Source organism: Nyctereutes procyonoides, unplaced genomic scaffold, assembly GCF_905146905.1.
Source record: "Nyctereutes procyonoides isolate TBG_1078 unplaced genomic scaffold, NYPRO_anot_genome, whole genome shotgun sequence".
Lineage (NCBI taxonomy): Eukaryota > Metazoa > Chordata > Mammalia > Carnivora > Canidae > Nyctereutes > Nyctereutes procyonoides.
Window position 1 is genome coordinate 8813007 of NW_026575145.1, and position 17802 is coordinate 8830808.

Below are 17802 nucleotides of genomic sequence, written 5' to 3' on the forward strand. Positions count from 1 at the left end.
TCCAAATATATATTATTTTTTCAATATGTGCTCAATATAAAACACTTAATGAGATTGTATATTTATTGTACTGTCTAAATGTATTTTTATACTTAGAGCACATCTCAGTTCTGACTAGCCACATTTCAAGTATTTAGTAGCTACATTCCTCAGTAATGCAGATTTAGAATATGACAGAAAGAATATTACTAGTATGATACTAATAATTCAGGTTTGTTCCCATCTTTCCTGGGAACACAAATAAAAAGTCTTTTTATTTGTGAAAAGATGTTTTATCAGTATCTCTTTTTATAAATAATAAATTTAAATACTTTTATAGGGTCATTTTGGTAGTAGATACAGTGAAATATTTTCTGACTCACCTGGTATTATTGCCTTGCTATTCTATGGAAATATATGAAGAAGTGTTCTAAGCCCTTTGTGGTGCTCACCTTTTATTTTAAGGCAGATTTAGTTCTCTATTTCATAAAAGAACTCCTGATAGGAAAAACAAAGTAATGAAGGACATAATTATTTGGAATAGCTGTCAATACCCCTAATCTTTAATTTCCCTTTACATAGAAGATCTATCTAGAAGAAAACTTATTTTTTTAATTGATTAAAAACATTACCCTTAAAATAGTTCTCCATATGATGTGATTATCTTTCCAAAATCTATCCCAGGCCCCCTCCCTTTATGTATCTATTTCCTATTATTCTCATTTATATTATGGTCTTGATTACTATTTCTATATTTAGGTAACTCTTGAACTTACCTTCCCAAATATTCATTTGTTTAGCAAATACTCATTGAACCTATTTTGTGTCAAAAAGTATTTCTAGGTACTTGTAAGAAACAGTTTACCTTTCTCATGAGAGAGATAACAAATCATAGTAAAGCATATTACAGTTTAATAAAAGCATTTTACAAAGTCCCATGGAATGGCTAAATCTTCAGAGGCTGAGAGCATTGCCTCAGAAAAGACTTTAATAGAATATGTGGCATTCAGATATAGACAGCTGAATAGAGGTTTACCAGGCAGACCAGGAGAGGGAAAGATACTACATTTAAAAATTAGTAAGTAGCCCCAGTATAGCTTTTTTGAACCATATTTTGAAGGACCTCGTTTTATCAAGCCATTTGCCTTTTTCTTGTAGCCAGTTAGGGGTGTGATCCCTTAGGGATTTTTAATCAAGGGAATACAAAATTCAGTTTTGTATACAAGTGTGATTCAAGAGCATTCCTATTTGCACAGGAACCTGTTGGGAGACACCTATTTGTGCCCCAGGGCAGACCTGCCAACATTGGTCTAACTGGATCCTGAAGCAGCCCTGTGAACCAACTCCGTCCTCACTCAGCCATGGTTGATGCAACATCTAGAAACCCAGCAGATGGCATACCTGTCAGTGCACCCGGAGACAGGCCTGCAGAATCTGGTTCCAGCTGTGGACCCTGAAACAATCCTAACACTCAGTTCTAGCCCCTCTCCGCTGCAATCCTGGGCACTCCTACCGTCCCTGAGGCCCATCCCATGGCAGAACAGGAGCCCTCCCAGAGCCCTGGCAGGAACTACCCCTGCCCACACACCTAGTAACATGCCAACTGTCTGCGGGCCTAATAGCAGACCTTTGTCCCAGCATCAGCTCTACTGACCAAGGACTCAGAGGCAGTCCTATCCACCAAGAGACCAGACAGGATCCACACCTGTCCAGGTGTCTGGTAATGGGGTCTACAAATCATAGACCCCAGTGTGGGCCCAGCAGCAGCTTGTGACCTGGCTTCAGCCCAACTTGACTGTGGTCCTGGAGGCAATCTCATCAGTCTAGAGACCCAATAGGAGGAGATCTTTACCTACAGAAACCTGTCTATAAAAATCAGAAGAGGTATTTGTTCTTCCAAATGCAGACACCAATTCAAGGCTACATAGATCATTAAAAATCAGGCAAACATGGAACCACCAAAGGAAACTAATAAAGCTCCAGTAACCAACCTCAAGGAAATTGCCTGACAATTCAGAACAATTATCTCAAAGAAGCTCAGTTACATGCAAGAGAACACAGACAGCTAAATAAAATCAGAGAATGCATGAACATTTTTCCATGGTCATTAAAATACTGAGTTCCTGAACTAAGCTGTATACCTCAGTCCTCATTCTGTAAAGCTTTTGCTATTTCTCCTGTATTATGTTGCTTTTCATTGTATGTAAAAAGCAATCTGAAAGTACTTAATTGGATTCTAAGTGAGTTATAAGGTAGAAACTTTTCTAGATACCCCCTTCTACATTTCTATTTTTAATATTTATATTTTTATATATTATTTAGTTAGACAGTCATTTTAAATTACTTTTCTTGTAGGAACCTCCAGAAGTTTAGCCTTTTTGGAGACATAAGTGTTCTACAACAGCAAGGAAGTTTGTCAAATACATACCTCAACAAGGTGGATCCCGATGGCAAAAAAATTAAACAGTAAGTTTTATAGTTAGTGGAAGGGGGCTTATATTAATAATTTTTCTGAGAAATTGTAAGATACAATCAGAAGAGTAATATTTTTTCTAAAAAGAATCTATGTCCTGTAAATTGGAAATGTTTTAACTATGAAATATGCTATGCCACATCATAAATCTTTAAGACGAATCAAAGAATTTGCTGGGTAATTATTGCTATTTAAAACTGTAATTTCTCTACTTACCTTCACTGTAATATAAACTGTATATCATCAATTTTTTTCTACCATAGTGGTGCAAATGCTGCTTTCCTTGGGTGAAGAACACATTTTTCTGTGTTTAATACATCCATGTGTTTAATACAGTTTATTCATTATATTTTAATGTGAATTTTAATGGTATATATGATAATATTACTTGTGGGCTGGATTGAAATTAACTGAGAGAAAATGGATCTCAGCATTGTATGCCATTTCATTGCCTAGTTTCAAAAGTCAGTGTTAAAAGATTAGTGCTAAATGTTAATGGGATCATTGTGGCATGTGTTTTCCTTACAGAATTCAGCAACTGTTTGAAGAAATACTGAGTAATAGTAGGCAACTGAAATGGCTGTCCTGTGGGTTTATGCTGGAAATAGTAACCCCAACATCACTGTCATCTCTCTCAAACTCTATTGCCAACACCATGGAGCACCTGAGCTTGCTGGACAACAATATTCCTGGTAACAGCACCCTTATCACCACAGTCGAACTGGAGCGATTTGTGAATCTGCGCTCACTTGCCCTGGATTTCTGTGACTTCACAGCTGAAATGGCAAGAGTCTTAACCGATAGCAACCATGTGCCTTTGCAGCGACTGTCTCTCCTGGTCCACAATGTTTCCGTGATGCACAAGTCTCTGGACAACATGCCAAACGATGAACATTGGAAAGCCTTGGCACGAAAGAGCACCGGCCTTCGGGTCTACATAATGGCCTTTGATATCAAGAGTGAAGATATGTTAAAGATTCTTAAACCCAGTATACCACTAGAGAGGATTCATTTTGACAGCTACATCACTTGTGTTTCAGGAGCTATTGTTGATCTTATATCCAGGCAGTATGATAAGTTCCTCACTCATTTTATATTAATGAATGATGTGATTGACACATCTGGTTTTCCAGATCTTAGTGACAACCGAAATGAAGATCCATTGGTTTTACTAGCATGGAGGTGCACAAAGCTCTCTCTTCTGGCAATTCACGGTAGGTGATTTTTGTTCAGTTCAATTTGTTATTTATTTTACATCTAAAACATTATAAACCAGTAAAAAAGATAGCACTAACATTTATAGTGGTGAGTAACCTCATAACAAGTTGAAATGCAGGTTTTTATACTTTTTGATGTTAATAAGATATACCACTTAAAATAGAAAGTCATATTTCTACTCTAAGTGTTCTGCTCTGGCTTCTGGCTTCCACCATGTCATTGAGGGCATTTCATGAGAATGGCATTTAAAATTAATTTATCTATCTAAGAAAACATATGTATGTACTTGCAGTAGATGTATTTCTTCCTCTAATCACAAGATCTCTTAAAACACAATACAGAAGGGACACCTGGGTGGCTCCACAGTTGGGCACCTGCCTTCAGCTCGGGTCATGATCCCAGAATCTGGGATCAAGTCCTGCATCGGGCTCCCTGCAAGGAGCCTGCTTCTCCCTCTACCACAGTCTGTGTCTCTCATGAATAAATAAATAAATCTTACAGAAAAAACACACACACAATACAGAAGGAAGAGAAAGTAGGATTTTTCTTGCTGCCTCATCTTCTAGATCCTAGATATTAGCATATTAATTTGTATAATATTTTTTAAACAATGCTTCCATTGATTGGGTGTATGCTTTTTTTCTTACTGATACCTTTTCGTCTTAATATTAACTATTCTGACAAGTTAGAAGAACATTTTGCTTCCATTCCTAGAATATGTAAGACATTTACAGAATGCAAAATAGACTATATAAGTGTCTTAAGCTCTCTTTATTAGCTGGTTTCCTTATTTTTGAAATTAATTTTTTAGCCTGAATCAGTGCAGGAAAGTGTGTGTCTTGCTTTTCAAGATTTGCATTGTAATTTGGCCAGTCATCAGAGGTAGCAAAGAATAAATCAATACTGAAGGTAATAGAGATTTTTTTTTACAGGATAAAGAAATGTCAGGTAATTTAAAGGTTAATTTCAGCCAATATAAGCTTTTTTTTTTCTTTTAAGAAATAAGATGTTGGATACAGCTAAAGCCCCTGTACCCCCCTTTATTCCTTTCCAGAATAATTATACTTCACATATTTTCTGTTGGCAATCAGCAGTTTAAAGTGTCACTTCTTAACTTTGGACTGTGTAACATTGTGGTAGAGAGGATTTTTTACTAACTAAAAATAAGTTTCCTATGTTTTGTTAATGGATACATATATATGAAATAAAAATGTGTTTTTATGATACAGCAATATCCAAAGCTACAAAGTTTTACTTTAAATGGCTTCAGTCTTACTAAATGCACTGATACCAGAAAAGGATTACAGCACCTACCAATTCACCACCCACAGTGATACTGTAAGAAACAATATCAAACTTCATTTTTGTTTTCGTTTTCTGAGCTAAACAATCATACTTCCTTTTCCAATCTCAGTATAATTTTAAAGGAAAAGGACCAAAGTGTTAAGTGAAATATAAGCTTGTGGAAAAGACTAACTTACCAAATGGACAAAATAAAAAAGCAAGGGAATGACAGTGCTTGTCTTCTTTTTATTTTGAAGGTTACACAGTGTGGGCACACAACCTCATTGCCATTGCTCGTCTTCGTGGCTCTGATCTAAAAGTACTTGAAGTCACTGAAGAAAGCATTGATTTTGACCAAGGTGAACTGGCCGACCAGGATGTGGATCCAGTCCATAACCTTATTGAGCAGGTATCCCTGGGCCTGGGTCAACCTTGGCACGCGGTCATGGACATCGAATCACTCAGTGTCTTCACTGAACCAAATCGTCATTTTTACAGAGAGATGCAAAGCTTCAGCGAAGACATTTAGCTTTTTTTTAAATGTACAATTCCTGTGGTTACATATGCAAGTAGGGTCCTATTATGTTTTTTTTTCCAGTAGTGTGAATTAATCCCTTTGTGCTGTGTTTAATCAGTATTAGCTTTATAGAATTATATATGTGTATTCTACTTCTTGATCAAAGAACGTAGTCGGGTATTGGTTTAGAAGTTCAAAGTGACAATGTGTAGGGCTTTCACGGTTAATGGACTTGTTATCAAACCTTAAGGATATACAACCGAAGGTTGTCTGAGGTTGCTGGCTAACTTTATTTTTCACTGAGTTACTCTGCCTTTTGATGTTTTTATTCTTTGTGTGTCAGAGTTCAGAGCTCAGGAGCCAAAATATTTTTATACATATAGATATATATCCATAGCCTGGTGGATTTGTATGCAATGCACCGCATTCATGCATCCTGATAGCATTTCATTAATTTTTAATTGAAATGGAAGAAGGGAGGATAGTATGATCCCAAATGAGTTCTCGTTAACAGAAAAGCCAAGACTTTTACTTTCATTACATATATAATAGTTGATATCACCAATTACCATTCTGAATTTTGTATAGTACTAGGTTAGAACACTGCTTAATCCTTTTTTTAAAAAATGCATTTACATAAACATGAATATTCAAATTATTAGACTTTTTTAAAACTATATCTGACATAATTTTATTTATCAATTACATTATACATTCAAGTTAGCTTTTTAGCCCAGATTTCAAATAGTGGAGGAAGAAACTATATTCCAGGGTAAACCTCCTTAAAAGAAAATCAAAAAACAGAGTTGTAAACACACATGCTTGCAAACAAACATTAGTCGTGAAATTCCTAGCAACAAGTCACTGGATTTTTCTCTGTCAGCGCGCGTGTCAGCTGCCAAAGAATAGACTTAACTGAAGAAGTGCCCACATGCTGGCAGGGGCCGGCCCACTCTGGCCAGCCAGATACTGCTAGATTGTAATATTTAAGGTCGAATTTCGACCTGTGGTACACAGCTGTGCTGTGGCTCAGTCAGCAACCTCAGAACTCTGAAAAAACAAAACAAAAAAAAAGAAAAAAAAACCATGCACCTGTTTCACTGTGAATAGTGAATGTAAAGGAAAGAAAGGAAAAACCGAAAGCTTGTTCTATCACAGGTATGAGCTGCTATGATACATGAAGAACATTCCATGAAGTATGTTTTAAAACCTTGTTATATCTGAGAGGCTTTAAAAGCCGACTTAACTGTTTCAGGGCAACCGCGGTACAGACGTGGTCTCTGTGAGACTTCCACCTGACCCCAGTTTTAAGTGGTACGAATGTTGTGCATTTAATGTTAAAGGACAGTCTGCAATAATAAAGTAAGTAGCCAACGTGGGTGCCCAGCAGTGCTGAGACCTGGCTGCTCTATTGTAAGCTTTGGAAACACAATTTATGCAACAGATGTCCAGATATGATTCTATTTATGGAAAAAGTTTATATGTATTTTACAAATGGTTTTACCATCTTATATTAAAATGACCTTTTGACAGGTGTGCACTGTTTTGTCTCCAGTGAGCACATACCATGAGGATTTTATATGTACATCAGTAGTGTGAATCCACTGGCACAGTGTGTGTAAATGCCAGATGTGGTGAGATTTTATCTTATAAATGTGATCAGATAAAATAAATCCTGACAGAAACTGTAAGGAAACCAGCTGAATGTTTGACCTGATGACTGATGTTGTATGGTTTATGTTAAATGTATATTCTTTTAATCAATGAATAAAGCATTAAAAAGTGATCATTGTAATATATTTTATTGTATACAAAGCATGAAAACTTTTAGTGTTAAACTGTAAAAATCCTTGTATCATGTGTAATCATGTTAGCTACTATTGTAGTCTGGTGCGGCAAATCTTCAGTTTGGAATATTTCACAGAAAGTCTTAGGTTAGGGGCGCCTGGGTGGCACAGTCAGTTAAGCATCCGAGTCTTGGTTTCAGCTCACGTTGTGATCTCAGGGTCATGAGACCGAGCCCTGAGTCAGGCTCCACACTCACATTTCTCTCTCCCTCTTCCCCTCCCCCTGTTCACTCGCTCACTGTGTCTCTCTCTCAAACAAATCTTGTTTTAAGTCTTAGGTTAAAGTCTTAGGTTTGAAGGGTTTTAATTTTAACTAACTTTGGCAAAATACAAGCTTAAAAGCAAAAGGTACACTGGTTAGCACAAACCCCAAATGCATTATGTATTTAGAACATGATTGATACAGTGTAGAACACAATTTATAGACTATGAGAACTTTTTACAATTCCTATACTAGATATAAAAATACTTCACTATACCAGTATTAAACAGTTCATAAACCCCTATTTTGCTTTAGTTTGGCTTTGTAATCTCTATTCTTGGTTGTTGAGACAAACAGCTGTCATTTATGAGATAGAAAATGGCTCTATTCCTTCATTTATTTTTCCTTAATCATTCCAGACACTGCCTCATCTTGGAATAATCTGTTCACAAGCAGTTGTCATTAAACCTACTGCTTCCTTGTTTCCTGAGCATATCTCAGTCTTTTGAGTGAATCAACATGTTTATGTACTTAAAATACAAAAATAGTACCCAAAATGTATGAAAAAAGAAAGTCTATTAACATATATGACAAGCATATAAATGAAGGTTGGTACAGTAAAGCTCTAAACGGGGAGGCTCAGCATCTGTTTTAGTAGACTCTAAGCTCTGACTCTAATCTTTCGGAAGCCAACTCTCCCTTGACATTCAGGTTCCTCATCTGCAACATTAGAGATTGGACTTGGTTATCTAAAACTGGTTCTTCACTAAAAGATTTAAATGTTGGCCTAACAGCTCAGAAATCTCCACAAGATCATCTTTGAATAACCGTATTTAATAAAAACTCTTCAACACATAGCTTAGTAAACTGTATGAATTTTACATAGCTAAAAACATTTCCCCATTTCCCCTACCACCCTAGGAATAAAGACGTATGGAGTTAGTGGGGTTGGGTCTTGGGAAGGACAGTGTGCTTATGGCTAAATGCACAGGTTCAGAAACTAACTGGCTGGGGGCTTGTGGCATGCATCAGATGGGATCTTTATGAAGTCAGTAACATAAAGTGGTGCTAAGGGAGTAACACACAAGCAGGGGTGAATAATATGCAAGCATCAAACTACATTGTATCAGTGCTTCCCAACCTTTTTCATGTCCTGACACATACAGAAAATATTGTACAGCATACTAGTGTAAACCGGAAAAAACTGCAGGGGAAACATCATTGTTTTGTTTATTATATAATTGATGAGACAAAATTGCAGAGGATTGGGGGAAATACTAAATTTGTATAGAACTTTTAAATAAAATCTTGTTTTAACTGAAAACCTCTCCAAACTTTTAATATTGCCACCAATGAGAAACACTCTACAAATAGGTAATTTGCAAACTTTTTTTTTCACGACCATTCAAAAATTTATGCTGCTGAAATTATACTTAAATCTAACAGCTCTAGGGGAACCTGGGTGGCTCAGTCGATTAAGCATCTGACTTGACTTTGGCTCAGGTCATGATCCCAAGGCCCTGCGTGCAGCTTGTTGGCTCAGTAGGGAAGCCTCTTCTCTTTCCCTCTGCTCCTCCCCTGGCTTGCTTGCTTGCTCTCTCTCAAATAAAAAAAAAAGTAAAAAAAGCTCTAAACATGGTAAATGTAAAGTTGAGATTTCTTATAATGTGAATTAATTTCAAATTCAAGTAGTTTTTTTTCATTACGGTATTTCAAAATAATGACAAAGCTCTAATTTGTAGTCTCCCACACGTAACCGTCCTGCTCGTTTAGCCACCACAGAGAGCACAGATCAGCCACCAACAGACAGAAAGACCTGATTTATCTAAAAGCAATTGGGAAAAAATAATAATAATAATAAATAAAAGCAATTGGAAGCCTGCAGGGAGCCCTCCTCCCGCCCCTTAGGCCCCAAGCCTCTCACAGTCAACCAGCTACATCCTGGACTTCACATCTAGGCTTCCTACCTGCTCCTTGGACACCTGGGACATTCTTCTCCCACAGCCTCATAGACACTCCTTGCCTATGATGGACAGTTGCACCCCTGCATCTCACGGGCAAGTAGTTAGTGCCCGAGGCCACACCGTATCCAGGGCACACTGTCCTACCTGGCTCCACTCTAGTCCTGGCTCCAACCAGCCAGGGCTCCTAGCCACCCCAGAACTCAGCCCGAAAGGCATCACTGCCACAATATACGAGCTAACCTGAGCTGCTGGTTGTAAAAAGAAAATGGACAGTACATATGAATAAATTTTCACTTGAATCACCCTAACGTCTGAAAAAATTTAAACATACAGAGCTGGGTATAATCTTAGTGGATGTAAACATTAACAATTAAAATGAACTACAAACATCATTTTTAAAAATGTATATAACAGGATCTATGTGCTGTAATTCAGTACCTACTTCCACTCATCCATTTAAAAACTACAATAAGCTCTTAACCATTTGAAAATTTTACATCATTCATTTTCCTCCTTAAACTCCTTATATTGTATCAGTTATCAATTTACTGCCTCAGCTCTGAACACACTGCTCATTATATATTCTCCGTTAACAGAACACCTTTAAAGTCAGCACGCTGTTACATTTTCTTAGTAAGGCCATAGGAAGGGTTCCCAGGCAGGCCAGCGTAGGCAGCCTGAGGGTAGACACTTGCAGTGGGGTCTACCGCAACCACAGGCCCAGACGCAGTGCTTCTGTGGCCTTGCGGCTTTGGCTTGACCTTCCTTCAGCCCTCCTGACACGGAAACTAGAGCTGCTGCATGGCCCACATGCTTTGAAAGTCTCCTGCCTGCATTCACACCGGGGCTCCCACTGCCTGCCCTGAGCACCTGCATACGGCCCCTATGATCCTAAGGCTCAACCATGGGGTTGCCGCTGCCCAGCCCACACAGTGGCTCTGAAGGCCTTTCATCCCCATCGCCCTGACTCCCACTGCACCCTGGTTGCTGTTTGCCTGCTTCCCACTTGCACCTATGGACTGCCAACGTCTCTGCCGTCCCAGGGGCTGAACCGCCTCCTCCCAGCTTGTCCTACCATGAGGGCCCTCCCTCAGATCTAGGAGCCCATATAGTTTCCTTGTATCTTATAATTAATTATTTTATCATAAAATTCTTTATATTAAATTTTCTGTTTAAAGTACTGTATGGTCTGTCCCCTGATTTGACCCAGACTGCTATGTAATCTTTCCAACTATCCCAGAGCTTTTTATACAAATTTCCAGAGCTTTTTATACAAATATATCTTTGTTAGTAAGTCTTCCACTGATTATTTTCTGCAACAAACATATAGACAATTGAAAATATATAATTTTTTTAGAAAGCTGTGTTAAAATTTTTCTCCTACATTTAGTTTTTAATGTGATAATTGATCAAAAATAAAAATATAACGTAAAATTAGTAGAAACTTATTATAAAATGTATTCCTTTTTTTTTTTTAAGTAAGCTCTAGGCCCAATGTGGGTCTTGAACTCACAACCCAAAGATCAAGAATTGTATGTCCTGCCAACTAAGTCAGCCAGGCACCCCAGAACTGCATCTCTAAGTGAAATGAATGTAGCTGGGTCTTTTCTTTTTTTTCCCCAGTTACTGCATATTCCATGGATGGGTATTACTTGCTCCTGAAATGAGTCAGATCCAACATCAATTCTATTACCTATTTTTCATTCTTATAAACACAAGGCTGAGACATCATTTTCCCATAAGTAGATGGGAAGACAAAGATTTTTGTTACAGCAATGGCACTCAATCTTTGAACTCCTAAGATCAAAAAAACACAGGGAGTATCATCAAAAATTATTTTAGGGGTGAGTGGCTGGCTCAGTCCATAGAGCATGTGACTCTTGATCTCAGGGTCATGAGTTCAAGACCCAGGTTGGATGTAGAGCTCACTTAAAAAAAAAAAAGAAACCTAAAAAATGTTTTTATTTAAAAAATATATATATAAGTCATTCTGTTAAAAGAAATCATTAGTTATTTACTTTCTCAGCACTGAGACCAATATTTCAAATAGTCTCTTTGGAGTTCCAGAGGTTTATATACCATAGTATGATGCATCATAGTAAGATTAGGACCACAATAAAGATATGTGTTCCTTTTGTAACATGGGAGAAGTAATTGCAAAAGTGAGGGTAGGAAAGAGAATCTGCATCTTCTTCATAAGTTCACCTTTAAGAAGAATGGTTCTGGAAGAGAATACACACCAAAGGTAAAATTCTGGGAAGTTTCCCAAAGCATACCATTTGGAAATTCTTCACATACTCTGGGAGATGTACCCCACTTTGAAAACCACAGCTCTAGAGAACTAGTGCTTATGTGACGAAGAAATAAATACTAAGATGCTTATTTCCACATTATTTACAATGAAAAATCAGCAGCAACCTAAGTTCCATTAGTAACAGAATGCATTTAGCGTTCATATCCACATAGTGGGATAGTATACAGCGGTCAAAAAGAACTAGACTTACATTTATTAATATGGATGATCTCAAAATAATGCTGAGTGGAAAAAGCCAACAGCTAAAGGATGTATGTAATGATCCTATTGATGTACATGTTTTAAAGGCGGGAAAAATAAACCATCACATTGTACATAAATACATTTAACTGGGAAAACAAAAATGTTCACATCCTCTTCACAAGAGTGCTCACTTTGGGGCATGAGGGCAAGAACTGGTACGGACACGAGGGCAAATGCATCTGTGACATCTTTTTTTTTCTCAGAAAAAAAAATATAGTCAATGTTAAGTTTGCTCTATCTAGGTAGTAAGTAAGAATATTCTATTATCCTTTCCTGTATTTTAAAAATATTTATAGTTTAAAATGTCAGTATGATCCAAGTTACTAATAAATGCATGTTTACAGACTGACTTGTTTCATGATCCTGGCTTGAGTCTAAAATGTGACTGAGGGAGGAGGATAGAATATTGCCTGTCATTCATTCATGGATGATTGTATCACAGTAAGCGGAAAGAGGCTCAAATATCTACTGAGAGTTTAAGACTAGCTTAATTGTAGGTAGGAAAGTTCTAAATAGTTATTTAATATTGTCACTATCATATTTCAATTTAAAGTACTACTGTCATCAGAGTAATTCTTATCTAATACAGGCATTGTATAAAACAACTTCAGCTACTTGGAGTGTAGCCAAGGATCCAGAAAGAAGTATAAAACCCTTAGGGGACAGTTTATTCCCTGCACTGATGCTTAACGGCATCACATCAGAAAAGCCACTTCTGCTTCCTTTCAGCTCACTTATTCTTACTTTCAGCATAATTCTAATAAGTCTGTTCATCTGGTTTCTCAACACAATAGATTAGACATGGAGGAAATGAGTGACTGTGAAAAAATAGAAGTTTACACATCTGAAAAGAACATAATTAAATTAAGCCATTTGTGGAAGAACTTGAAACAGTCAAATAGCCCTAAAACAAGCTTGAAATACGTGGCAGTGATAAATATTTTTCATGACCCTGAATCAATAGGAAAATATGTTATCTTCAGAACATCTGTATTAGTTAATGGAACATTTAATACATTTTAGAAAGGTTTTCACACAAGATAGTTAAAAGTCTGTTCAAAAGAATGGACTTTAGGGGCGCCTGGGTGGCACAGTCAGTTGAGCATCCAATTCTTGGCTTCAGCTCAGGTCATGATCTCAGGGTCATGAAACTGAGCCCTGCTTTGGGCTCCACTCTCAGCACAGAGTCTCCTTGAAACACTCTCTCCCTGTCCCTTTACCCTTCCCCACTGAATGGTTTCTCTCTCTCAAATAAATAAACAAAATAAGAATGGGCTTTAATAAAAAATACTTACTTTACTGAAATTATCTGAGAAAACACTAAATAAATTAGCTAGGAAATATTATGACATGTACTTAATGATTAACCACTTCTCTTAGAAAGTACTCTATTTAATCCCACGGCAACCCTGTAATACCTTTCACTCCCATTTCACGTATGAAGAAATGGAGGCACAGAAAGGTTAAGAATCTTGTCCAAGGTCATAAAATTTGTCAGTGGTAGAGCAATATTTGAACCCAGGTGACAGGATCCCTATATTATACGACTTTAATTCCATCACTCTTCAGACTACAACTATAATAAATATTATTTGGTGGATAACACAGTTTTTCAACTTAGTTTTTCAAATATATAGATATTAAGTTTTAAGGTTCCATACTCCCATGTACCAGTATTCTTGCTGAATTTCTTGAATTGTGTTAACTGCCCTTGGTATATTTCAGCAAGTGTGTGTGTGTATCACCAATTCTACTGAATCACAAAGAAACAGAATAATTCATGCAGGAGGTATATGAATTTATGTCTAGCACATATAAAGTGTGTGTGCGTGTGTGTGAGAGGAAGAGAGAGAGAAGACACTGAAAATGTAAATGCACTATATAATCTATGTGTATAATTTTATTTCACTCTTATTTTTAATAAGAAAAATTGTAGAGTTGGTTTATGGTTAGCCTACCTACTAGAAAGAGACAGGCAGGATAACTATAAAAGCAGTCACTACACCTTGTAATTGTAATCATTTCTGGAAACTAAGAAGTCTCCTTACCTGGGAATTTATATATATATAAATATATGGATTTATATATATATAATTTTTTTTAATTTTTATTTATTTATGATAGTCACAGAGAGAGAAAGAGAGAGAGGCAGAGACATAGGCAGATGGAGAAGCAGGCTCCATGCACCGGGAGCCCGATGTGGGATTCGATCCCGGGTCTCCAGGATCGCGCCCTAGGCCAAAGGCAGGCGCCAAACCGCTGCGCCACCCAGGGATCCCGGATTTATATATATATATAATTTTGGCCCTTTACAAACATTATCTCAGCCATGGTTGTGGACCCAAAAAATGTAGGAAATTTTTTAAAGGCTGGTTGATCAAGTTTTCTGTTAATACATTATTACTTGACTGATTCCATCATGTTTTCTACTAAATTAGTAAAATCAACAGATTATATTTGACATCTTGCAATCCAAGGATCATCAAATTAACAGATCTAAAATCTTCAGACTAATTTTTTTCAGATTAATGTTGTTAAAATCTCCATACTCCCAGAGTGATCTACAGATTCAATGCAATTCCTATTCAAAATTCCAATGGCATTTTCCATATAAGTAGGGGGGAAAAATCCTAAAACTTCTATGGAACCACAAAAGATTCCAAATGGCCAAAGGAATCCTGAGAAAGAACAAAGCTGGAAGCATCACACTTTCTGACATCAAACTGTATTACCAAGCTATAATAACCAAATGAGTATGGCACTGGCATACAAATAACACATATTCCAATAGAACAGAGTAGCAAACCCAGAAATAAACACATCCATATACAGTCAATTAATTAATTAATTTTCCACAAAGGCACCAAGAATATATAGTGGAGAAAGGACCTTCTCTCTTCAATAAATGGTGATGGGAAAACTGGATATTCACATGCAAACGAGTAAAACTAGATCTCTATCTTATACCATGCATAAAAATCAACTCAAAATGGACTAAAGACTTGTACATAAACCTGAAATCATAAACTTCTAGAAGAAAACACTAGAGATAAGCTCCTTGATACTGGTCCTGTAGTATTTTAGATTTGACACCAAAGCAAAGGCAACAAATGTAAAAATAAGTAAAACTACATCAAACTAAAAAGCTTATGCGCAGGAAAGGAAACCATCAACAAAATAAAAGGGCAACTTACAGGATGAGAGAAAATATTTGCAAACCACCTACCTAAGAAGGGGTTAATATACAAAATATACAAGGAACTCACACAACTCAACAGCAAAAACAACAACAACAACAACAAAAAAAAAAACCCAATTAAAAAATGGGCAGAGGATCTGAAGAGACATTTCTCCAAAGACATACAAGTGGCTAACAGATTAGTTCAACATCACTAATCAACAAGGAAATGCAAATCAAAACCACAATGAGATACCACCTCACACCTGTTAATCTATCTCAAAAGATAACAAATGCTGGTGAGGATAAAGATAATAGGAAAGTTGTACACTGTTGATGAGAATGTAAACTAGTACAGCTGCTATGGAAAAATGACATGGAAGTTCTCAAAAAATAAAAAGCATAACTAGTATATGATCCAGCAACTCCACTTCAAAGTATATATACAAAGGAGATAAAATCAGTAGCTTAAAAAGATACTTGCACTCCAATGTTCATTGCAACATTATTTACAAGAGACTGTAATATGGAAACGAATACAATGGAATATTTTGCAGCCCTAAAAAAGAAGGAAATCTTCCCATTTGCCACAACTTGGATGAACCTGGAGGGCATCATGCTAAGTGAAATAAGTGGAAAACAGAAACAAAGTAGAATGGTCACAGGAACTAAGGCCAAAACAATCTCTGACATCTAAAAATGCTTCACATTTTTTTACATTTTTCACACAATGTAAGTTGGAAACCTTAAAAAAACAAAACCTAGCTTTCTAAGAAAAGAGGGGTAAGACTGTTCCTCTGGGTAAGACAGACCCTAATATTTATGCCTGCTCAGCCATCCATGCAGAACCCTTCTCCTAGTAGAAAATTTATTCCAGGGATCCCTAGGTGGCGCAGCAGTTTGGCGCCTGCCTTTGGCTCAGGGCGCGATCCTGGAGACCCGGGATCGAATCCCATATCGGGCTCCCGGTGCATGGAGCCTGTTTCTCCCTCTGCCTATGTCTCTGCCTCTCTCTCTCTCTCTCTCTCTCTGTGACTATCATAAATAAATAAATTTTTAAAAAAATTTTTTTAAAAAAAGAAAATTATTTATTCCATGTAATTCAGATGGGATTTATCCTGTCCAACCACAGGTGAGGGCTCCTGATCCCATGCCCCAGACACCAGGGACTGGTTTGTAAATGGAACTTTACTCCAAGTCAGAAAAGTAAGAGCTGTCTCCAGGAATTTTGCTTGAAATTGCAAAATAAGGGCTTTCTTCCTTCCTGAGATTTTTAACACTAAATATACCATCCATGTTAATCTAGAGATGCTGCAACTACATGGACAGATAATGTATATGGGAATGAAACTGACAGAGAAAAGTGGAGCTGAGAGATTAGAAGAGAGGGACGCCTGGGTGGCTCAGTGGTTGAGCATCTGCTTTTGGCTCAGGGCGTGATCCCGAAGTCCTGGGATTGAGTCTCAAATTGGGCTCCTCACAGGGAGCCTGCTTCTCCCTCTGCCTATGTCTCTGCCTCTCTATCATGAATAAATAAATACAATATTAAAAATAAATAAAAATAAAATAAAATAACATAAGATCAAAGTGGAGGGAAAATTATCCAACTAGGACCAAGAAGTATTCTTCCCTGAAAGGTCCAAGCCTATTGCCTGTCAGTCCAAAATAATACTCAGTTCATGATTTTGAACCTTGCCCTACTCCTTTAATTACCCTTCCAGATGGTGACAACAGCAACAGAGAACTTCAGCTTTATAAGTGGCAGACTAAGCACTTGCACTTACCTGCCCCGCAAAGCCCCACTGTGATAGACATAAGAGCCAAGAGACATAAACACTGTAATGCTAAGAAGAGCAAAAAAGGACACCAAGAAATGAAGTTTCAAAATTTTTTGAAGGACAGAGGAACAGACTGGATTAGATTGGAGGATAAAGTAGGTCAAGAAAGCTATGGCCTAGAATCTGTTTCAGGAACTGGAAGTCAGTAGGCCTGATAGTCTGAAGCTGGGCTCAGAGCCAGTTACTATACAATGTATAGAACTGAGGGATGAGTGTGAAAATAGGGAGATTAGTTGAAGGTCGGCTAGCAGAACTAAATGTTGGTGCCACCATTCCCCTGCCACTACCCCAAGAACAAGGCAGTGAGTGGGATTTGCCTCCAGCTAAAAGACTAGAGAGAGAATTCCCTAAAGAACTTGAAGTGTTTGTAACACACAAAACTTCTAGTGTGAATGGTGATATCCTAGATGAAGGCCTTCTCATTCTGGTATCTGAAGGGCCTACACTCAATCAGCCAGCTCCCTAAGAGTCATCGCACCAAAGCCTGCAAGTCACAGATTCTGTCTCCACCCCACCCTCCATCTCCCACCACCTACCCCCTTCCAAACACAAAGATTTCCCAGGAAGAAATCAAACAAGAAAACTATCCTTGTTACACAGGAAAAAAAAGATATAAGCTAGAATCAGCTAACCAGTTCATCTTCATTAAACATGAACTCAAGGCTGACCAAGCATGTAAGAAGAATAAGCCCAAGTGAAGCAAACAGAATTATTAAACCTAGAGAAAGCAGATAATTCAGAGAAA

General features: G+C 37.4%; 1 protein-coding gene across 1 annotated transcript in view; it reads left to right on the top strand.

The window, feature by feature from the left end:
• FBXO33 (F-box protein 33) overlaps positions 1–7257 on the top strand; it is a 32582-nt gene extending 25325 nt beyond the window's left edge. The window contains 3 exon segments of the mRNA XM_055309264.1: positions 2335–2445; positions 2981–3666; positions 5212–7257. Of these exon segments, the coding sequence (XP_055165239.1) occupies positions 2335–2445; positions 2981–3666; positions 5212–5483 (1069 nt within the window). The 3' untranslated portion in view covers positions 5484–7257.
• The last annotated feature ends 10545 nt before the right edge of the window (positions 7258–17802 follow it).